Source organism: Pseudophryne corroboree, chromosome 4, assembly GCF_028390025.1.
Source record: "Pseudophryne corroboree isolate aPseCor3 chromosome 4, aPseCor3.hap2, whole genome shotgun sequence".
Lineage (NCBI taxonomy): Eukaryota > Metazoa > Chordata > Amphibia > Anura > Myobatrachidae > Pseudophryne > Pseudophryne corroboree.
In genome coordinates, this window is record NC_086447.1 from 306,879,406 (window position 1) to 306,903,984 (window position 24,579).

Genomic DNA, 24,579 nt, shown 5'->3' on the forward strand with positions numbered 1-24,579 from the left:
GTCTAAAGAATTAAACACTATATTTGAAAAATCCTGGGAAAACCCGGAGAAAAAATTGCAGATCCCAAAAAGGGTTCTGGTTGCTTTTCCCTTCCCTGAGGAAGATAGGAAAAAATGGGAAAATCTACCCATTTTTGATGCATGTCTCCAGACTGTCTAAAAAGGTGGTTTTTCCTGTCCCTGGAGCTACCGCGTTAAAAGAATTGACACTATGCTCAAATCCATTTACACTGCTTCAGGAGTGGCGTTAAGTCCCACTATTGCCTGTGCATGGATTTCTAAAGCCATAGTAAAGTGGTCAGGCACATTACTAGAGGATTTGGATACAATGGATAGAAGTGACATTGAATTGTTTTTACGTAACATACAGGATTCTGTAGGGTTTATGGTGGAATCCATGAAGAACCTGGGTATGCTGACTGCACGGATATCTTCCATGTTGGTCTCAGCCCGCAGGGGACTCTGGCTATGCCAATGGTCTGCAGATGCGGAATCCAGCAGAAGTGTGGAGAACCTACCCTACACAGGTCAGGCTCTATTTGGGGAAGCGTTGGATGCGTGGATTTCCACGGCAACCACGGGTAAGTCACCTTTCCTTCCCTCTGCTACACCTTCTACGAAGAAACCATTTACTTAAGTTGTGCCGCAGTCCTTTCGGACCGCTAAGGCAAAAAAGTCCAAGCCTCCTACCACTTTCTTTAGAGGTGATTGGGCAAAATCCAAAAAGCCTGCACCCGCAGGCTCCCAGGACCAGGGCTAACCAACAGGAAGCCATCCTAAAATTGGAAAAGTCACAGGTCATTGTCCCAGTTCCACCTCATATGCAAAACAAGGGTTATTATTCAAACCTTTTTGTGGTACCGAAACCAGATGGTTTGTTCAGAATAATTTTGAACTTAAAATCGTCAAACCCTTACCTGATTGTGTTCAAATTCAAAATGGAGTCTCTCATAGCAGTGATTTCAGGTCAGGAGGAGGGAGAGTTTCTGGTATCCCTTGATATCAAGGATGCATACCTCCACATTCTGATTTGGCCGCCTCACCAGGCTTATCTCAGATTTGCACTGTTAGACAGTCACTATCAATACCAGGCACTGCCATTCAGCCTCTCCATAGCACCGAGGGTGTTCACCAAGGTGATGGCAGAGATGATGGTTCTCATCCGCAGACAGGGGGTGAACATAATCCCATATCTGGATGATCTGCTGATAAAGGCATCATCCAGGGAGAAGTATTTGCAGTCCATTGTTCTCATGACTCATCTGCTCAGGAAACACGGTTGGATCCAGAATCTTCCAAAATCACATTTGGAGCCGACCAGGAGGTTGTCTATTCTGGGAATGATCCTCGACATGGAAGTGCAGAGGGTGTTTCTCCCGGAGGAGAAAGCATTGGTGATACAATAAATGGTCTGGGATGTCCTGAAGCCAGCCGGTTAATCTGTGCATTCGCCTTCTGGGGAAGATGGTGGCCTCTTACGAGGCTCTACAGTACGGAAGGTTTCATGCTCGGCCCTTCCAACTGGATCTCCTGGACAAGTGGTCAGGGTCTCATCTACAAATGCACCAGAGAATACATCTGTTGCCGAAAGCCAGGATTTCACTCCTCTGGTGGCTGCAACTGACTAACACGGATGCAAGTCTCTGGGTCTGGGTGCAGTCACTCAAGGGGAAACCTTCCAAGGACCTGGAATCCAGCCTTCCAATAAACATGCTGGAACTAAGAGCCGTCTACAATGGTCTTCTCCAAGTGGCTCATCTTTTGCGAGATTGAGCAATACAAGTGCAGTCGGACAATGTAGCAACGGTGGCTTACATAAACCAACAGGGCGGAATGAAGAGCAGAGCTGTGATGTCAGAGGTAACAAGAATCATCCTCTGGGCAGAAAAACACGTGTTGGCGCTGTCAGCAATCTTCATTCCGGGAGTAGACAACTGGGAAGCGGACTTCCTCAGCAGACACGATCTCCATCCAGGAGAATGGGGACTCCATCCGGAGGTGTTCACGGAGGTAACAGATCTTTGGTTGTACCTCAAATAGACATGATGGCCTCTAATCTCAACAAGAAGCTTCAGCGGTATTGTTCCAGGTTGAGGGACCCGCAAGCAGTGGCGGTGGATGCCCTAGTGACTCCTTGGGTGTTCCAGTCGGTGTATGTGTTTCCTCCACTTCTACTCATTCCAAGAATTCTAAAACTCATAAGGAGAACAAGAGTTCAGGCAATCCTCATTGCTCCGGACTGGCCAATAAGGGCTTGGTACGCGGATCTTCTGGATCTACGGCTGGAAGAGCCGAGGCCTCTTCCTCTTCAGGAGGACCTGCTACAGCAGGGCCCATTTTCTTATCAAGACTTACCACGGCTCCTTTTGACATCATGGAGGTTGAACGCCAGATATTAGATCAGAAGGGCATTCCGAACAAGGTTATTCCTACCCTGATACAGGCAAAGAAAGGAGTAACTAAAACGAATAAATACCTGACGGCGCAAAATTCATATAAACATATAATTAATATTTATCTAAAATCTGTCACCTTGTGACCATAAATAAATGGTTCTATTTCGTCAGACCTCAGATGTCTCCATTAGCTTCAAATTAACAGAAAGAGATTATATTAATATAAGAGGTCGCGCTATAGAGCCATTTGAATATTCCACACCAATCTCAAATATAAAATTTTTATTAAAAAAAAACATAACCATATAAAATATATAATACGTGATGTTTAAGATCTGGTGTGGTCACAACACCCTCTAATACATCAATAAATATCAAATACCGAATAAACAATTCTTACTATCATAACATAAGTGTGCTGAATAGTAAATGTCCAAACTGACAGGAGTTGAGCCAAGAGTTCAATGATGACTAAATTCCTCTATGTTGAATTGCACCCTGTTAATAAAGTCCAAAAGACACTGGTAATTATATCCAAAAGCTGTGCATCACAGAAGTAAACGGTCACAGGTACATTTACTCACTCTGTCCCTTGTGCTTGTAATAAGGGACCTATTTGCCAGTACGAGGAGTTTTTGTGCAGCCCGAGCGTCCCCGGGTATGCACAATGTAATTGACGGCTGTTACCTGTGAACCGGAACGGTGCAGTTAGCTGGCGGCTTCTATCCGTACAACTGGATAGATCACGCTGGTGGAAAGCTTCCGTACGAGCCGCCAGGCAGCTCCAGCAGGCAGGCTGTCACTCCTACTGCTCCCGTTGAGAGCGGCCAAATGCCCAGCCGCTCCGGCCTCCAAAAGCACTGATCACCGCGGCAATGAATCAATTGAGGCCTTCACGATCAGTTGGTAACGAGTACCGGGTGTTCTGGAGATGCCGGACAAGGGTCAAAACTATTCAGCAGTCACTTAGTTTGGGAGTCCTAGACGCGTTTCGTAACATCCAGTTACTTCTTCCATAGGCGGTACTCCCATTACTCACAGAGGGTCCTTTTATATGCTGATTTTTATAGTAAATATAGCACCCCTGTTTCAATTCAGGGAAGGTTCTCCTGATTATCTATCAGCTACTGCAGATATTCACAAACAGGCTGTATCTATCTAGCACATTTCACAGTATATCCACAAAAATAAAACTGATCACAAAGATAACATGAACAAAAAGTAAATATTTACACCTACATTTTATCAGAAATACATCTGTATTAGAATGTTAATTTTAGACAAAGGCTGAGTCCACATGTTAAACTCTAAATGACACCTAACACAATTTACAAATATATATATATATATATATATATAAATATACGCGTACTCACTAGTGATGTGCACCGGACATTTTTTTGGTTTTGTGTTTTGGTTTTGGATTCGGTTCCGCGGCCGTGTTTTGGATTCGGACGCGTTTTGGCAAAACCTCCCTGAAAATTTTTTGTTGGATACGGGTGTGTTTTGGATTCGGGTGTTTTTTTACAAAAAACCCTCAAAAACAGCTTAAATCATAGAATTTGGGGGTCATTTTGATCACATAGTATTATTAACCTCAATAACCATAATTTCCACTCATTTTCAGTCTATTCTGAAAACCTCACACCTCACAATTTTATTTTTAGTCCTAAAATTTGCACCGAGGTCGCTGGATGACTAAGCTAAGCGACCCAAGTGGCCGACACAAACACCTGGCCTATCTAGGAGTGGCACTGCAGTGTCAGACAGGATGGCACATCAAAAAAATAGTCCCCAAACAGCACATGATGCAAAGAAAAAAGAGGCGCAATGAGGTAGCTGTGTGACTAAGCTAAGCGACCCAAGCGGCCGACACAAACACCTGGCCCATCTAGGAGTGGCACTGCAGTGTCAGACAGGATGGCACTTCAAAAAAATAGTCCCCAAACAGCACATGATGCAAAGAAAAAAAGAGGTGCACCAAGGTCGCTGGATGGCTAAGCTAAGCGACACAAGTGGCCGACACAAACACCTGGCCCATCTAGGAGTGGCACTGCACTGCAGAAAAATGAAAGAAAAAAGAGGTCCAAGATGGAATTGTCCTTGGGTCTTCCCACCCACCCTTATATTGTATAAACAGGACATGCACACTTTAACAAACCCATCATTTCAGCGACAGGGTCTGCCACACAACTGTGACTGAAATGACTGGTTGGTTTGGGCCCCCACCAAAAAAGAAGCAATCAATCTCTCCTTGCACAAACTGGCTCTACAGAGGCAAGATGTCCACCTCCTCCTCATCGTCCAATTCCTCACCCCTTTCACTGTGTACATCCCCCTCCTCACAGATTATTAATTCGTCCCCACTGGAATCCACCATCTCAGGTCCCTGTGTACTTTCTGGAGGCAATTGCTGGTGAATATCTCCACGGAGGAATTGATTATAATTCATTTTGATGAACATCATCTTCTCCACATTTTCTGGAAGTAACTTCGTACGCCGATTGCTGACAAGGTGAGCGGCTGCACTAAACACTCTATCGGAGTACACACTGGAGGGTGGGCAACTTAGGTAGAATAAAGCCAGTTTCTGCAAGGGCCTCCAAATTGCCTCTTTTTCCTGCCAGTATACGTACGGACTGTCTGACGTGCCTACTTGGATGCGGTCACTCATATAATCCTCCACCATTCTTTCAATGGTGAGAGAATCATATGCAGTGACAGTAGACGACATGTCAGTAATCGTTGGCAGGTCCTTCAGTCCGGACCAGATGTCAGCACTCGCTCCAGACTGCCCTGCAACACCGCCAGCGGGTGGGCTCAGAATTCTTAGCCTTTTCCTCGCACCCACAGTTGTGGGAAAATGTGGAGGAGGAGCTATTGACGGGTCACGTTCCGCTTGACTTGACAATTTTCTCACCAGCAGGTCTTTGAACCTCTGCAGACTTGTGTCTGCCAGAAAGAGAGATCCAACGTAGGTTTAAAATCTAGGATCGAGCACGGTGGCCAAAATGTAGTGCTCTGATTTCAACAGATTGACCACCCGTGAATCCTGGTTAAGCAAATTAAGGGCTCCATCCACAAGTCCCACATGCCTAGCGGAATCGCTCTGTTTTAGCTCCTCCTTCAATGTCTCCAGCTTCAACTGCAAAAGCCTGATGAGGGGAATGACCTGACTCAGGCTGGCAGTGTCTGAACTGACCTCACGTGTGGCAAGCTCAAAGGGTTGCAGAACCTTGCACAACGTTGAAATCATTCTCCACTGCACTTGAGTCGGGTGCATTCCCCCTCCTTTGCCTATATCGTAGGCAGATGTATAGGCTTGAATGGCCTTTTGCTGCTCCTCCATCCTCTGAAGCATATAGAGGGTTGAATTCCACCTCGTTAGCACCTCTTGCTTCAGATGATGGCAGGGCAGGTTCAGGACTGGACAGTTTGCTGGTGCTCCAGTCTTCGGCACGCGGTGGCTGAATGCCGAAAGTGGCCCGCAATTCTTCGGGCCACTGACAGCATCTCTTGCACGCCCCTGTCGTTTTTTAAATAATTCTGCACCACCAAATTCAATGTATGTGCAAAACATGGGACGTGCTGGAATTTGCCCAGATGTAATGCACGCACAATATTGCTGGCGTTGTCCGATGTCACAAAACCCCAGTAGAGTCTATTTGGTGTAAGCCATTCTGCGATGATGTTCCTCAGTTTCCGTAATAGGTTGTCAGCTGTGTGCATCTTCTGGAAAGCGGTGATACAAAGCGTAGCCTGCCTAGGAACGAGTTGGCATTTGCGAGATGCTGCTACTGGTGCCGCCGCTGCTGTTCTTGCTGCGGGAGGCAATACATCTACCCAGTGGGCTGTCACAGTCATATAGTCCTGAGTCTGCCCTGCTCCACTTGTCCACATGTCCGTGGTTAAGTGGACATTGGGTACAACTGCATTTTTTAGGACACTGGTGACTCTTTTTCTGAGGTCTGTGTACATTCTCGGTATTGCCTGCCAAGAGAAGTGGAACCTAGATGGTATTTGGTACCGGGGACACACTAACTCAATAAATTGTCTAATTCCCTGTGAATCAACGGTGGATACCAGACACACGTTTAACACCACCCAGGCTGCCAAGGCCTGAGTTATCTGCATTGCAGCAGGATGACTGCTGTGATATTTCATCTTCCTCACAAAGGACTGTTGGACAGTCAATTGCTTACTGGAAGTAGTACAAGTGGTCTTCCGACTTCCCCTCTGGGATGACGATCGACTCCCAGCAGCAGTGCCAGCAGCAGTAGGCGTTACACTCAAGGATGCATCGGAGGAATCCCAGGCAGGAGAGGACTCATCAGACTTGCCAGTGACATGGCCTACAAGACTATTGGCTTTCCTGTCTAAGGAGGAAATTGACACTGAGGGAGTTGGTGGTGTGGTTTGCAGGAGCTAGGTTACAAGAGGAAGGATTTAGTTGTCAGTGGACTGCTTCCGCTGTCACCCAAAGTTTTTGAACTTGTCACTGACTTATGATGAATGCGCTGCAGGTGACGTATGAGGGAGGATGTTCCGAGGTGGTTAACGTCCTTACCCCTACTTATTACAGCTTGACAAAGGCAACACACGGCTTGACACCTGTTGTCCGCATTTGTGTTAAAATAATTCCACACCGAAGAGGTGATTTTTTTTTGTAATTTGACCTGGCATGTCAATGGCCATATTCGTCCCACAGACAACAGGTGTCTCCCCGGGTGCCTGACTTAAACAAACCACCTCACCATCAGAATCCTCCTTGTCAATTTCCTCCTCAGCGCCAGCAACACCCATATCCTCATCCTGGTGTACTTCAACAGTGACATCTTCAATTTGACTATCAGGAACTGGACTGCGGGTGCTCCTTCCAGCACCTGCAGGGGGCGTGCAAATGGTGGAAGGCGCCACCTCTTCCCATCCAGTGTTGGGAAGGTCAGGCATTGCAGCTGACACAATTGGACTCTCCTTGGGGATTTGTGATTTAGAAGAACGCACAGTTCTTTGCTGTGCTTTTGCTAGCTTAAGTCTTTTCATTTTTCTAGCAAGAGGATGAGTGCTTCCATCCTCATGTGAAGCTGAACCACTAGCCATGAAGATAGGCCAGGGCCTCAGCCGTTCCTTGCCACTCCATGTCGTAAATGGCATATTGGCAAGTTTACGCTTCTCCTCAGACGCTTTTAATTTTGATTTTTGGGTCATTTTATTGAACTTTTGTGTTTTGGATTTTACATGCTCTCTACTATGACATTGGGCATCAGCCTTGGCAGACGACGTTGATGGCATTTCATCATCTCGGCCATGACTAGTGGCAGCAGCTTCAGCACGAGGTGGAAGTGGATCTTGATCTTTTCCTATTTTACCCTCCACATTTTTGTTCTCCATTTTTTAATGTGTGGAACTATATGTCATTATCAATGGCAATGGTCTACTACTATATATACTGCGCACAACTGAAATGCACCACAGGTATGGATGGATAGTATACTTGATGACACAGAGGTAGGTAGAGCAGTGGCCTACTGCACCGTACTGCTATATATTATATACTGGTGATCAGCAAACTGTGCAAAACTGAAATGCACCACAGGTATGGATGGATATTATACTTGACGACACAGAGGTAGGTAGAGCAGTGGCCTACTGTACCGTACTGCTATATATTATATACTGGTGGCCAGCAAACTGTGCAAAACTGAAATGCACCACAGGTATGGATGGATAGTATACTTGATGACACAGAGGTAGGTAGAGCAGTGGCCTACTGTACCGTACTGCTATATATTATATACTGGTGGTCAGCAAACTCTGCAAAACTGAAATGCACCACAGGTATGGATGAATAGTATACTTGACGACACAGAGGTAGGTAGAGCAGTGGCCTACTGTACCGTACTGCTATATATTATATACTGGTGGTCAGCAAAATTATGCACTGTACTCCTACTATATACTACAATGCAGCACAGATATGGAGCGTTTTTCAGGCAGAGAACTTATAATACTGGTGGTCACTGGTCAGCAAAACTCTGCACTGTACTCCTCCTATATAATACTGCTGGTCCCCAGTCCCCACAATTAAGCAGTGTGAGCACAGATATATGCAGCACACTGAGCACAGATATGGAGCGTTTTGCAGGCAGAGAACGTATAATACTGGTGGTCACTGGTCAGCAAAACTCTGCACTGTACTCCTCTTATATAATACTGCTGGTCCCCAGTCCCCACAATTAAGCAGTGTGAGCACAGATATATGCAGCACACTGAGCACAGATATATGGAGCGTTTTTCAGGCAGAGAACGTATAATACTGGTGGTCACTGGTCAGCAAAACTCTGCACTGTACTTCTCCTATATAATACTGCTGGTCCCCAGTCCCCACAATAAAGCAGTGTGAGCACAGATATATGCAGCACACTGAGCACAGATATGGAGCGTTTTTCAGGCAGAGAACGTATAATACAGGTGGTCACTGGTCAGCAAAACTCTGCACTGTACTCCTTTTATAATACTGCTGGTCCCCAGAATAAAGATATTTGCAGCCCCCTGAAAGTTCTGAAACAAAGTGAGAGGACGCCAGCCACGTCCTCTCACTATCATTTCCAATGCACGAGTGAAAAATGGCAGCGCCGCACGGCTCCTAATATAGAATCCGAATCTCGCGAGAATCCGGCAGCGGGATGATGACGTTCGGGCGCGCTCGTGTTAACCGAGCAATACTGGAGTATCCGAGTATGCCTCGGACCCGTGTAAAATAGGTGAAGTTCGGGGGGGTTCAGATTCCGAGGAATCGAACCCGCTCATCACTAGTACTCACACACACATATGCATGCACATACATGTACACAAACACAATGTATGCATACACATATGTACACACACACGAGTGCCCGAAGTAAGCGCATATACATTAAACGGTCCCAGTTGGTAATGTAATAAATAAATAATGGACCACGAATTGAATATACATATATTCACTTTACCAATTAATCCGATCTCAGAGATAGAAAACACGGTACACAAAAATCTTCATACTTTTAAACTATTGAAGACAAAATACCTATTGAATCTAATATAACAAAGCAGACCAAATACAAATTATTTAGTTTTACTCAGATGGTATCCTAAATTCTAATCAGACAAGACGGATAATAAACCTACTTTAGAAAAAATAAAATTTCAGATTAAGGGAGATGATTATGTAGAACAAAGGGATGTTAGACCGAAAATTCAGCCACAACAATCATATGTAGCAAAATCAAGAAGGCGTTCCCCTTTTTTAGAGGAGGATCAATATCAACAGATATACCCCCACCAAAATCAGAGAAACAGATACGAAACCATTTGAATACAAACTCCCAAAAGAAGAAGGGAACTAAGAGCAGAGGGTGCAGAGGAGAATGTAAGATTCGGAAAAAAATCTTTAATAAAAAGGTAAAGGGGAAAAATATACATAATTTATCCTCTAGAATTTTGAGCCAAAGTGAAATTGATCTATTAGACAAGGGATTGAAGTTCTCTCCCTCCCAACCACCGGACTTTTTTAATCTATTTGTGGAACTGAACAGATTCACTAGGAGTTTGGTTAGAAAACGATACTTTGCTTCCAAATCTCTTAAAAAGAATAGGGAAGTAGGTCAAGTAATTATATTAGACGACTATGACCAACAAGGAATAGAAATGTTAGAATCTCTGGCGATGGAGAGTTCAATGGTACAAGGGTCTGTTCAGTTGTACAATGCAGAAAGGTCTAATGAAAATAGACGTAATTTTAAGAATAAATCAAATTTTTTTCCCACTACTTATAGGAGCTCATCAATAGATATTTTCTATAAAAAAAACATTGGAACAATTTAAAGATATTTGTAAAAAAGAAAGCAAAATATAGAAATAACCTATCTATACAGGAGAAAAAAGCTTTGAAAATGCTTGCCAATGATCCCCTGATAACCATTAAGCCAGCAGATAAGGGGAGAGGGATTGTTTTACAAAATACAGAGGATCATTTAAAGGAGGCATATCATCAATTAAGAGATGAAAAGGTATATTGTAAACTGGCATCTAACCCTACAGTGTTATATACACAACAGTTAAAAACCCTTATGGAAAGGGCACTGGTAGAGGGGACTATCTCTATAGAGGAATACGGATATCTTTTACCAACACATTCCATCACCCCCACTTATTATCACCTCCCCAAAATCCATAAATCACTCACTGCACCCCCTGGGAGACCTATCATTTCGGGTATTGGGTCCCTCACTGCCAATCTTTCTCACTTTGTGGATTTTTTTTGCAACCTTGCGCAGTTTCTCAATGTTCCCATATTAAGGATACCATCACATTTTTAAGTCAAATTGCTGTGATGTCCAGGCGCTTTACTCCAATATTCCCCATGTTAAAGGGGTACAAGCAGTGGAGAAAAGCCTGAATAATGCTGGGACCTTATCTGAGAACCTGCGCAGGTTTATTATTGATTCCATCACTTTTATTTTGACACATAATAATTTTTTGTTTAATCACGATTATTATTTACAGACACTTGGGATGGCCATGGGGACGAGGTTAGCGCCCAGTTTCGCCAACATATATATGGGCTCGTTTGAGGATGAGCACATATGGGGGCGGAACTTGGGCGCGGACCTCGTCTACTATGGCCGATATATAGATGGTTTGTTTTTTATTTTTGATGGTATAGGGGATGATTCTTTTCTTTCTGATTTCACAGCACATATGAACAATAATTCATTTAATTTCTATTTTTCTTGTAATTTGGAAAAGAGATATGTCTCCTTTCTGGACATATCTCTCTCAATTGAGGAAAATAAGATTGTTACACAGACATATAGGAAAGAGGTGGATAACTTTAGTTTCCTACATTTTAACAGTTCCCATTATAGACCATGGGTTGAAAATATCCCTAGAGGACAATTAAGACATATCCGGAGAAACTGCACTCATGTAGAAACCTTTCAGAGACAGGCAGAAGAGCTAATAACAGCTTTTGAAAATAAGGGTTATCCCAGTGATATACTTACCTCTGCCTATATTGAAACTAAGAATCTGGAAAGAGAGGACCTTCTTGTATATAAAGAGAAAAAATATAATGACATACAGAAAGACACATTGTTATTTGTGTCTAAATTCAATCAGTCCTCAAAACAGATTAAAAATATAATTAAAAGTAATTTCCCAATTTTACAGACAGACCCTCTTATATATAGCTGTCTACCCTTGAATCCAAAGGTGGTTTTTAAGAAATCAGAGAACCTGAAACATTGGCTTGCGCCAAGCTTTTTTGATGACAGATGATCTAAGAATGGTCCATTAATCGGACCACCTGCAGCTGAATTCTCCTCTAATTGGTTACCATCTAAAGTCAAGGGATGTTTCAAATGTGGCTTAAGATCATGCATTACTTGTTACTTTATAAATAATAAAACTACATTTTTCAGTTCATGTAATACTGATGAACAATTTGAGATTAAAACGCATATAAATTGTTATACTACGTTTGTCATTTATATTTTACAATGTAGTTGTGACCTTGTCTATGTTGGTAGAACTACAAGGTGTTTAAAAGCATGGTTCTTGGAACACAGGAGAAACATCCTAAGAGGGAGATGTGTGAATGGAATTTCTAAACATTTTGTGGAACAACATGAAGGGAATCCGAAAAGCCTAGTTCTAACAGGGAAAGAATGGGTTAAACCACCCGAAAGGGGGGGGGGGGGGGGGGGGCAGATATAGAAAATTATGCACACGTGAAAATTACTGGATCCACACATTAGGGACCCTCGTACTCGAGGGACTCAATGAGTATATTGAAATAGATCCATAGCCTTAGAAGAATATTTGGGATGGTACTATATACTATCCCTAATGTTCTTATAGCCTGTCTAAACCCTTTGTTATCCCTTGCTTTTTGTCTTTATTAATCTGAATTTTTTTTTTCCTAAAGTAGGTTTATTATCCATCTTGTCTGATTAGAATTTAGGATACCATCTGAGTAAAACTAAATAATTTGTATTTGGTCTGCTTTGTTATATTAGATTCAATAGGTATTTTGTCTTCAATAGTTTAAAAGTATGAAGATTTTTGTGTACCGTGTTTTCTATCTCTGAGATCGGATTAATTGGTAAAGTGAATATATATATATTCAATTCGTGGTTCATTATTTATTTATTACATTACCAACTGGGACCGTTTAATGTATATGCACTTACTTCGGGCACTCGTGTGTGTGTGTACATATGTGTATGCATACATTGTGTTTGTGTACATGTATGTGCATGCATATGTGTGTGTGAGTACGCGTATATTTTTTATATATATATTTATATTTGTAAATTGTGTTAGGTGTCTTTTAGAGTTTAACATGTGGACTCAGCCTTTGTCTAAAATTAACATTCTAATACAGATGTATTTCTGATAAAATGTAGGTGTAAATATTTACTTTTTGTTCATGTCATCTTTGTGATCAGGTTTATTTTTGTGGATATACTGTGAAATGTGCTAGATAGATACAGCCTGTTTGTGAATATCTGCAGTAGCTTATAGATAATCAGGAGAACCTTCCCTGAATTGAAACAGGTGTGCTATCTTTGCTATAAAAATCAGTACCGCCTATGGAAGAAGTAACTGGATGTTACAAAACGCGTCTAGGACTCCCAAACTAAGTGACTGCTGAATAGTTTTGACCCTTGTCCAGCATCTCCAGAACACCCGGCACTCGTTACCAACTGATCATGAAGGCTACAATTGATTCAGTGCAGCGGTGATCAGTGCTTTTGGAGGCCGGAGCGGCTGGGCATTTGGCCGCTCTCAACGGGAGCAGTAGGAGTGACAGCCCGCCTGCTGGAGCTGCCTGGCGGCTCGTACGGAAGCTTTCCTCCAGCGTGATCTATCCAGTTGTATGGATAGAAGCCGCCAGCTAACTGAACAACACCGTTCCGGTTCACAGGTAACAGCCGTCAATTACATTGTGCATACCCGGGGACGCTCGGGCTGCACAAAAACTCCTCGTACTGGCATATAGGTCCCTTATTACAAGCACAAGGGACAGAGTGAGTAAATGTACCTGTGACCGTTTACTTCTGTGATGCACAGCTTTTCGATATAATTACCGGTGTCTTTTGGACTTAATTAACCGGGTGCAATTCAACATAGAGGAATTTAGTCCTCATTGAACTCTTGGCTCAACTCCTGTCAGTTTGGACATTTTACTATTCAGCACACTTATTTTATGATAGTGAGAATTGTTTATTCGGTATTTGATATTTATTGATGTATTAGAGGGTGTTGTGACCACACCAGATCTTAACCATCACGTATTATATATTTTATATGGTTATGGTTTTTTTTTTAATAAATATTTATATTTGAGACTGGTGTGGAATATTCAAATGGCTCTATAGCGCGACCTATTTTATTAATATAATCTCTTTCTAGGATAGAAAGAATGTATTAGATAGTAGATAGTATTAGAATGTTAATAGGAAAGGAGTAACGTCTAAACATTACCATCATATTTGGAAAAAAATATGTATCTTGGTGTGAGTCCAAGAAGTTTCCTGCGGTGGAGTTTCAACTGGGATGGTTTCTCCTATTCCTGGAAGCAGGTGTGGATATGGGCCTGCGCTTGGGATCCGTAAAGGTCTAGATTTTGGCCCTGTCCATTTTCTTGCAGAAACAGTTGGCTTCCCTCCCTGAGGTTCAGACATTTCTTAAAGGGGTTCTGCACATCCAGCCTCCCTTTGTGCCACCTACGGCGCCCTGGGATCTTAACATGGTGTTACAGTTCCTCCAATTGGATTGGTTCGAGCCTCTACCGGAGGTTGAGGTAAAATTTCTCATGTGGAAGGCTGTCACTTTGTTGGCCTTAGCTTCTGCTAGACATGTGTTGGAATTGAGAGCTTTGTCTTGTAAGACCCCCTACTTGATCTTCCATGAAGATAGAACTGAGCTACAGACACGTCAGCAATTCCTTCCGAAGGTTGTGTTGGCATTTCATATCAACCAACCTATTGTGGTGCCAGTAGCTGCTGACTCCTACATTTCATCAAAGTCCTTGGATGTTGTAAGGGCTCTGAAAATCTATGTGAAGAGGACTGCTCGTTACAGAAAATCGGACTCTCTGTATGTCCTGTATGATTCAAATAAACTTGGGTGTCCTGCTTCTAAGCAGACGATCAGGTTCACTACCCAGCATGCATTTTCTACGGCAGGATTGCCGTGTCCTACGTGTGTTAAGGCCCACTCTACTCGTAAGGTGGGTTCTTCCTGGGCAGCTGCCCGGGATATCTCGGCTTTACAGCTTTGCCGAGCGGCTACATGGTCTGGGCCGAATACATTTGCAAAGTTCTACAAGTTCGTAACTTTGGCCGCAGAGGACCTGTAGTTTGGTCAATCAGTTCTGCCAGAGCCTCCGTGCTCTTCCTCCCATTATGGGAGTTTTGGTACATTCCCATGGTACAAATGTGGACCCCAGCATCCTCTAGGACGTAAGAGAAAAAAGAATTTTAATCATCTACCGGTAAATCCTTTTCTCGTAGTCCGTAGAGGATGCTGGGCGCCCGACCAGTGCTTCATGATCCTGCAGTGGTTACTTAGTTCAGTACTGCTTAGTTCTTGGTTGAGTTCTGTTTTGTTACTTAGTTAAGTAATATTGTTCAGCCGTTGCTGATGTTTCAAGCTGGTTAGCTTGGTTTGCCTTGTGTGTGAGCTGGTGTGAATCTCGCCACTATCTGTGTAAAGTCCTTCTCTCGAAGTTGTCCGTCTCCTCGGGCACAGTTTCTAGATTGAGTCTGGTAGGAGGGGCATAGAGGGAGGAGTCAGCCCACACTCTCAAACTCTCAAAGTGCCAGTTGCTCCTAGAGGACCTTTCTGTACCCCATGGTACTAATGTGGACCCCAGCATCCTCTATGGACTACAAGAAAAGGATTTACCGGTAGGTAATTAAAATCATATTTTTACTTTTATTTTCATATTTGCTATCTATATGAATAAATACTCATATATTCCTTTATAGGTGATAGGGGTCAGGTGTAACCATATGCAATATGTAATCATGATGATGACTATCAGCACCAGTATCTAGCCACTTCTAAATAACTGTTTGCACAATTACTGCTCCATGTGATAGAACTTTAATGTTTCTATATAATGTGTGATGTCTAATCGCATTATTTGACATTTCCATTTGGACTACACCAGGAAAGAAAATTCCCATTTGATTCTAAATGGAAAACAACAGATGTCTGAAGTTAATTTCATTTGTATTTGTGCACTCTATTTTTGTTTGCATTTCATTACATTTCATAAGAAAGAAATAACTTTCAAATTTATTAATAACTGTTCAAACAATATTGTCTTTTTTGCATACTATATGACATTTAATTGTATTATTTGGTTGTTTGCATAGTGGGTAATGTGACTCTAGCATACACGATTAATACTTTTAAACCATATATCTACATTATCTCTTAGCTATCCTGGAGTGTAAATATGGACACTTGTATGCCTGACTTATCTCTGAAACAAATGCTAGTGTTTTATATGTTGATATACTTTCGGGGCATGAATGCGACTATCCCATCATATGAAATTTGACAAAACATAAAAGTAAAGTGGCTCCCATAGAACGCTGGTACTATTTACTAGAGAGATGAGCGCTCCATCATGGGTTTTGGTTTTGGATCTGTATCTCCTTTGTGTTTTGGATCTGTATTTGGTTTTAAAATAACCGCCCTGTGAGTTTTGGTTTTGGTATCTGTATTTTTTTTTTATCAACATCATAAAAAAAGCTAAAAATACAGAATTTGGGGGTGTTTTTGTTACTACAGTATTATTATCCTCAATAACATTCATTTTCACTCATCTCCAGTCAATTTTGACCACCTCACAGCTCACACTATTGGTTTCATCAAGTTTATGCCAAAAGGTTGCACCAAGGTAGCTGGATGACTTAGCTAAGTGACAGCAGTGGGCGGCATAAACATGTGGCAGACAGGAAGGCAGTTTAATCAACTATGCAAACCCATAGAAACCAACAATGTTTTCATTTATCAAGAACTAGAATGGAGGCCTGAAGGAGTTGGAGTATGTATGCAATGGAAGGCAGGTAAAGGGAACAGGTGCAAGATGGATTTGTCCTTGGAACCTACCACCCACCCTTCTGTTGTATATATCACAAACCCTGAGGAGAGTCCAAGCAGGTTAAGCCATTTTGCAATGATTTCCATGAGTTGTCAGCAGTATGCCTCTTAGTGAAACTGGTGATACACTGAGTAGCCTGCCTCTGAATGAGCTGGCATTTATTAGATGCTGCTGAAAGCAATACACCTACCCAGTGGGCTGTCACAGTCATATATGTTTAGTTTGCCCTATCCCACTTGTCCTCATATCTGTGTTTAAGTGGACAGTGAGTACAATGGCTTTTCAGAGGACACTAATAAGGTTTTTATTTAATTTATTTATACAGACTGGAATTGGTTTTCTAGTGAAGTGGAATCTAGATGGAATTTGGTAATGGTGACACAGGACCTCAATTAACTGTCTAAAACCCACTACATTAATGGCAGATAACGGAATGCATAGCTGTTGTGGCATCAGTAATCCACTGTGCAACTGGGTGACTGCAGTCAAAATTGCTCCCCTTGAAAAGGATTGTTTAACAGTCATTGGTTTTGTTAAACTACTACAAGTAGTCTTCCTGGTTCCCTTCTGGTATGAAGATCCACTCACAGCAGCAGCATCAAGAGCAACAGGTGAAGCACTCAAGGATCCTTCTGGGGAATCCCTGATAGGAGTCAGTCATGCTTATGAGCATGCGTCAAAACCTTCATATGCATCTTAGAGCAGATAAAAGCATTGCAGGTGAGGCAGCAGCACAGTCCAAAATTCAAAAAGGGGAGTCACACCAACTGCCACGCCAAACACTTCCAGACATCACCAGCTCGGACTCACTGGCAGTTGATGTGGCTCCCCTATTTGAATTTTAGACTGTGCTGCAATCCCAACTCTGGAGCCTCCACTGGATAAGTGGTTTATATGTATCACAGATACTTCTCATCAATGGCTGAATATCATTACTGGCATCTGAGCATTTACACATAAGAGAGAGAAATGTCCCATGGGTGTGTAACTGAGGTTGGACTTATTCTGATTTATGCATATGGATTGTTTGTGCCCACCATTTTTTATTCTTCTTCATCTAACATGGGGTGGATGTAAGAGTCACTAGTGATGACTGCTGCTCTGACAGCCATAGGGCTGGGGGCAGTGCAATCGCATAGATGCGGACAACTTGGCATATTGATGAATAGATGCATAGAACTTACAATCACTGTAGGTGTCCTTAATTACGACCACATTGCCTGCAAATCAGAATAAGGCTTCAAATGTCTAATCTGGATTTATAAGCAAACTAAAAATCAAAGTAGGCTATATGTTGTTTGTAGAAATGTATTATAAAGTAACTACTATACTTGTATGACTAACAGTATATTTTGAATATGAAGATTTGGCAGAATTTCAACTCAAATGTTGTGAATTGGGTACAATGTAAAAATCCTTCAATGAAATGGTTAAATTGCTCCTCTTGTCCCAATCAACAGTCTGGGATTTACAGGGGTTGGTACATTTCAAAATTAAAAACAATAAGAATACTGAAAAATCATTACTGCTAATGCTACCGATTCAGCAGAGAAGCAAATTTGCAGTACAATAGCCCCTATAAATAGACTGTACATATGCAGTGCACAAAAGAAGAAAAAAAATAAGAAGAGTGAAAATAAATACCAAAAGGTTCTTTTTCACACCATCTCCCATTAAATCATCTAACAGTGCTATATATACAGACATTTTAGCATCTTGCAATTTATTGTTTGAAAGGTATCCAGTAAAAATGTTATTGTCTGCTAAATGAATGTTATTTGGGATTCATGATTATTGAAACATGTTTTTAAGAAGAGTTGTGTGAATGCTTACATACATTTGTTCTCTTTATGTTCAGGTGCAAGTAAACTGTACTGAGAAGGAGATTTGTCCCCAGTCTAATGTCAGCTCCGCACAGATACAGGGAGATGCTGATTTCTTCATCAACCAGCTTGGAATTCCAGCTGCTCACTTTGTTTTTGAACATAGTAAAACCAAGGTATTCCACACTTTAGCTCAAATTACATTTAATGAATATGGATCACAGTTTATTAAACTGTTGGCTGTGATCTGAGAAGCAGCATTGAATGTGATGTGCATTGTGTGCCCAAAGCAATTTGATAATACATTTCTGTCTTAAAAAATGAGGGTACTGCTGCTTGGTGCACTGTGCACATTATCCGCATGTACTGTGGCTGGGAGGCTTCATTTAATGTTTTGCAGCAGAGTGACAAACAATGCAATAAACCCTCATCCATCTGTAACTAGCAAATGCATTTGTCTTCCACATGACAATATACTAGAAAGTGTCTTAGGTTGTGCATATAGTAATTCTAAAGGGTTTAGAGACAGGGGGACATTTACTAAGCAGTGATAAGAGCAGAAAAGTGAGCCAGTGGAGAAGTTGCCCATGGCAACCAATCAGCACTGAAGTAACAGCTATTATTTGCATACTATAAAATGATACAGAGCTGCTGATTGGTTGATGGGGCAACTTCTCCACTGGCTCACTTCTCCGCTTTTATCACTGCTTAGTAAATGTCCCCTATAGGGGTCTTTTTACTAAGCCTTGAATGGAGATAAAGCGGACGGAGTTAAAGTACCAGCCAATCGGCTCCTAATTGTCATTTTTCAAACCCTGTCTGTGACAAACTCTGTCTGTGACATGACATGACAGTTAGGAGTTGATTGGCTGGTCATTTATCTCTGTCTGCTTTATCTCAATCCAAGGCTTAGTAAATAGGCCCCTATGGGCCTAATTCAGCATAGATTGCGATTCTGAGAATTTGCAAATTAAGCGATTATCTAATGATCGCACATGTGTAGCATTTGCATTGTGCACACGCATGGGTAAATAAATGCGTACCGATCATAATCGCAATGAAGTTGCTGTTTGACTGACAGGAAGCTGGTGTTTATGAGCGGAATCCTGATGTTTTCTGGGTGTGTCCAAAAAAGCAGAGGTGTGCCAGGCGTTTTTAGGGAGGGTCTATGATGTCAGCACAGATCACTTCCAGGCCGTCTCAGTCACAGATTAGTTGCAGCCTCAAACCTACTTACATTTACTCAGACGGCAAAAAATATTCAATGTTTCGGAAATTGTGTATGCATCTGCGAGTGGATAGCGATCTGCAATTTCTCATAATAATGATTCATGCTGAATTAGGCCCTATATACTGTAAATGTACACACACACACACACACACACACACACACACACATATATATATATGATGGAAATAGTTGGCACTCAAAAAAAACATGGGTACGGACCGGGGTGCCCTCCTCAAGTAAATGCACGATGTAGGTGTTCGTGGTGACTGAAGCCACAGTCCACTGACCCCCTCACCACAGAAACAGGCGGCACTCCACGGATTTGGTGTGAGACAAAAATTTAGTACATTTTTGTCTCACACCTACATCGTGTATATATATATATATATATATATATATATATATATATATATATATATAAATAAACATTTGTGTGCACGTACTCCTGGAAAAGGGAAGTGACTTTTCTGCAATGGTGTGGCCTCACAGGATATGCCATCTCTGTGAGCCACACCACTCATTTTTGTCACTCTGGGGGCATGGGGCATATAAAATAAACCATATCTGCGTACCATGACTTGGGTCTTATCTCCCGGCCAGTGACAGCATCCTCCTGCTGACCGTTCCAAGCGACAGTGGCCTGCTGGCTCCTCACTGCAGTGTGTGCACCTTTGCTGAAGCACATGAGTTTCAATCAGTCAATACATAAAACAGGGACAGAGCAGTTAAAAGGCGATAGGGATACATTGGTACAATAACAGCTTATGCTAGTGTAATTGATGACTGGGCCACCTACACTGAAAGAGTGGGACGGAGGGGCTCATTGGAATTGTTGAAATACTTGCAGCCTTTTTTCAGGGTTGGACTGGCCCACAGTGGCACAAGGGAAACCCTTGGTGGGCCCCACTGTCTGAAGGCCCACCCCTTCCCCTAGGGATCTGGTTCCAGATTGTCCACTTGATTTATACATTATACGTATGTTACGTGATACTGTCCAGGACTATGGTGTATTCTGTGCAGTTCTTTGTTGTCATTAATCTGGTATATTATCATGCATGCACAAGCAGTATTTATTAAATATATTTAGCAAGAGGCCCTGATCATGCATAATTTAACGGTCTAATGGTTAGCCGAGCCTCTGTGGCAGATAGCCACACCCCTAAACACAGGCCTCCTACTGCTGCATTCCCTCAGTGGGCCCTTCATGCCCCAGTCCGACACTGCTTTTGGGTCATCATAATAGGTGCACATTATATGTGACTGTGACTGTGATGCAGAAAGTCCTTAACAAGGGTACTGGCTTTATTGGTAACAGCAGGTAAAGGGTCAATCAATGCAGGTAATGCTCAAAGTTGTATTGCAGGGGTAAAAACATGGTTTTATTATAGTGAGGCAGCCTGGAGCTTACATGGGTCGCTGGGAGTTGCAGTGTGCCTGGTGCAGAAATCACCATCAAGCTAAACACTTATTATGAAGGCAGCATAGTGCTAGTGCACTTAACTGATGTTGATATAAAGATTTACAGCCCTAGTTGCTGTAGAAGGGTCAGATGAAGTCTAAGTACACAGGACGTCAGAGGATAAAAACAGTCTCTCCTTTTCAATATCCACTCAACAGCATCTCTCCCCCCCCAAGCCTTTAATGTGCACCTCACAGCACTCCACCCCACTTCAATGTCCACCTCACAGTTCTGACCCCTTCCATGCACTCTCCACCTTTAATAACCACATTAAAGCCCCCCCCCCCCCAGCTTCTTCAATGTCCACACCACAGCCTCCCCCAGCAGCACCATCAAACTTACCAGCTATACTTGCGTCTGGTGACAACAGCATTGCTGTGCATGCACAGTTACACATGATGCAGGATGGACCTGCTGTGAGAACTGCAGTGGGTTTTAATGGAAACAGTGCATACTCAGAGTGCTGTTGCTGATCTCCTTTGGAGAAAAAAAAATGCCATGAATAGCAAGGTGCCGCCCCCAACCACCACCAATCCCTGATCTTCCTATGCCTGTGTCAGTGCTACAGCTATGTAATTCAAGAGTATTCTACATGGAGCCCTTCATCTGCTCTGAAACTACATCCCAGTATGTCCTGCCACAGTTTTAACATGTCCAAATAGCAAAGCTTTGGCAGCACATGCTGGAATGTATAGTTTTGCAGCAGATGGAGGGCCATACTGTATATTGAATACTCCTGGATTACATACCTGTAACTGAAGCGCTGAAACAGGTATCATTCAATAAACACCTGTAATCTATCTGGTAGGTCTGTACATTTTAATGCAGAATAAGAAAACATTATTACAAGATACTGAAGCTAAGATTGTCCCAAGCCTTACAACTGCTACTTAAAAACATATTCATATGTCTCTTCCCCCACTAACTTACTGTAGTTTAATAAGTAAGAGAACTTAGAAGACGTTAGGTGTGTCAGTTACAGTAATAGCATTGCTAGTCTAGCTATAAGGAGTGGAGTAATGACTCTACTTACATATTATCAGATATCTTCTAATAATGTTTATCTGAATTTGATATTTGTCTTGAAAATTCCAAACAGATTGTTAGGTGTAAGTGGTGACTATGTTTTTAATTAATATTTATTAAATCCCAAATCATTGTTTAGGATTATAAGGGATACATTTTAGTTCAAATTTTACTGTTTATAAATTACACATATAACTATCAGGCTTGTTTTTCCACATACAATATTGGCACGTTAAGTTTATTTCAATGGTGACGTTCTTTTTTAATTAAGAGTTAAGCCAAAATGGCAAGTGACATTTTTATTTATAAACAAAAAGTAACATTTAAAAAAAAATGCTTTATATACACCTTACAGTAGTTCCCTATAATGTATCCTACTATTAATTCTTTGTTTATCGTAGCACTAAACTTTTTCAACCAGTACTTCTTTGCATATGCTATGCTAATTTTTCCAATAATTAATTCTCACAAATATTAACTGTACCAAGTTAATCCTTTGCCAAACACTGGAACAACTTTTGTTCGAAGATACTGCATTTTAATTGAAATATATGTGCTTACAAGCATTATGTTAATAAGAAATGTTTCAATTTGAATACGCTGGTGCACCTGATTGAATTAAAAAAAAATTATATATATATTTTTAAGTAAAATTAAATATAAAGCTGAGGTCCTCGTAAAGGATAGACTAAACCAGATGCTTGCTGATTAAGAGAGCAATGTTTAAGACAAGTTTTTGGTCGAATGCACATTTTTCCTGTCACTTAACAGCTGTTCAACAGTTTGTGCTCCAGATCTTTGTATTTACCACCTAGTCTATAATTAATAGGAACGAATATATTTCCTTGGTTTTTAAGCAAATAGGGTTGTGGGATTATTTTACATTTTATTTGTCTTTTCAAAATTACGTTTACATATGTGGATCATTCAACTAGACTTGAAATAAGACTAATGAGAATGTAATAAGTGATGACGGAGAAATGCTTGTGTTGTACAGAATCTTAAAATTGAATTCTCTCAGTGTCCATGGATTCTTGAATAAATATGGAGCTGTGTGATATTATTTTTGGCACCCTGTGTGTAATTATAATGAATCTTTGCATGCTTTCCAACATGTGCGCACAGTAAGAAGGTATCACCTTTATAAATTACTAACACTAATCCCACTTTTCTTATGTTTCTGGTCTAAAGAGCCAAGTGAAACGTCAGTTCTATTTTCAAGCTTTATCCAAGTGTTATCTGTAGAAAATGTGATAAAGAGAAGAGACTTTTGCAATTAAACAATTTCAGATATTGTTTTTTTTTATAAAGAAAACACTGGAGCAATTATTTACTAGCACTTTATACTGTGTTTACTTTATATGGATTATTTTTACTAACGTACATTGTTGTTGAAAGTACAGTAACTTGACCCAGGTCACTGACTCATTTTGAGCCCAGGAAGTGCTTTATGTTTTTAGGTAAAAGAAAAATCAGTTTTTAAATATTTTCATACAGTACAGTGGCGTTTCCTACCTTCTCACCTGCCATGGGGAGTGTGCACAAAACAAAAGCAATGCAAGGTTGGAATTGGATTACAAATTGAATTTGCAGTGCAAGTTTGCCATGAGCTTGCAGAACCGAGCTCACATTTTTTTTTATTGAATTTATAACACAAGGTACTGTATATGTTACAGTACATAAAAGTAAAAAATCACAGTTACAAATGCATACAGCAATAAGGTCATTAAGATTGTGACAATGTATCAAGCTCACATCACAATCTTTGTCATATAGAAATACTAAAAGGTATGCTCTGCTGACTCTTGCAAAATTATATCATATTTCGCTAAAGAATGCTATAGACCACAGGTTCTCAAACTCAGTCCTCAGGACCCCACACGGTTCATGTTTTGCAGATCACCTGTACATTTTTAAAATGTGACAGTTGGTGATACCCATGTAGCTGCTGGGTGACATGGAAAACGTGAACTGTGTGCGGTCCTGAGGACCGAGTATAAGAACCACTGCTATAGACCATAGGTTTTCAAACTTGGTCCTCAGGACCCCACACAGTGCATGTTTTGCAGGTAACCCAGCAGGTGCACAGGTGTATTAATTACTCACTGACACATTTTAAAAGGTCCACAGGTGAAACTAATTATTTCACTTGTGACTCTGTGAAGAGACCTGCAAAACATGCACTGTGTGGGGTCCTGAGGACCGAGTTTGAGAACCTGTGCTATACACATTTCAATATAACAGTATGATTAGAGCAATATACAAGGTACCAGGAAATAACAAGAACAAAGAAAAAAACCACAAACAAAAATGAGAAGGCAAACAAGAAAAGGGAAAGCATGGGGACGGGGAGATGAGAAAGGGGAATTCCCATCTGACTGGAAGCTTGAATCTTAATAATAATAACCAGACATACAAAATCCTTTTATTCTATGCTCCCCCATGGCAGCCATAACAATGGTATTGCATCCCTCTCCCTA

General features: G+C 41.5%; 1 protein-coding gene across 8 annotated transcripts in view; it reads left to right on the forward strand.

Annotated features, from left to right (window-relative positions):
* The window catches only part of NAALADL2 (N-acetylated alpha-linked acidic dipeptidase like 2), a 1,057,096-nt gene that overhangs the window by 807,158 nt on the left and 225,359 nt on the right, over positions 1 to 24,579 (forward strand). For all 8 annotated transcript variants that reach the window (XM_063916285.1, XM_063916288.1, XM_063916286.1 and 5 more), the window contains one exon: positions 18,419 to 18,559. In XM_063916285.1, coding sequence (XP_063772355.1) covers positions 18,419 to 18,559 — 141 coding nt within the window. The remainder of the gene's footprint in view (positions 1 to 18,418; positions 18,560 to 24,579) is intronic.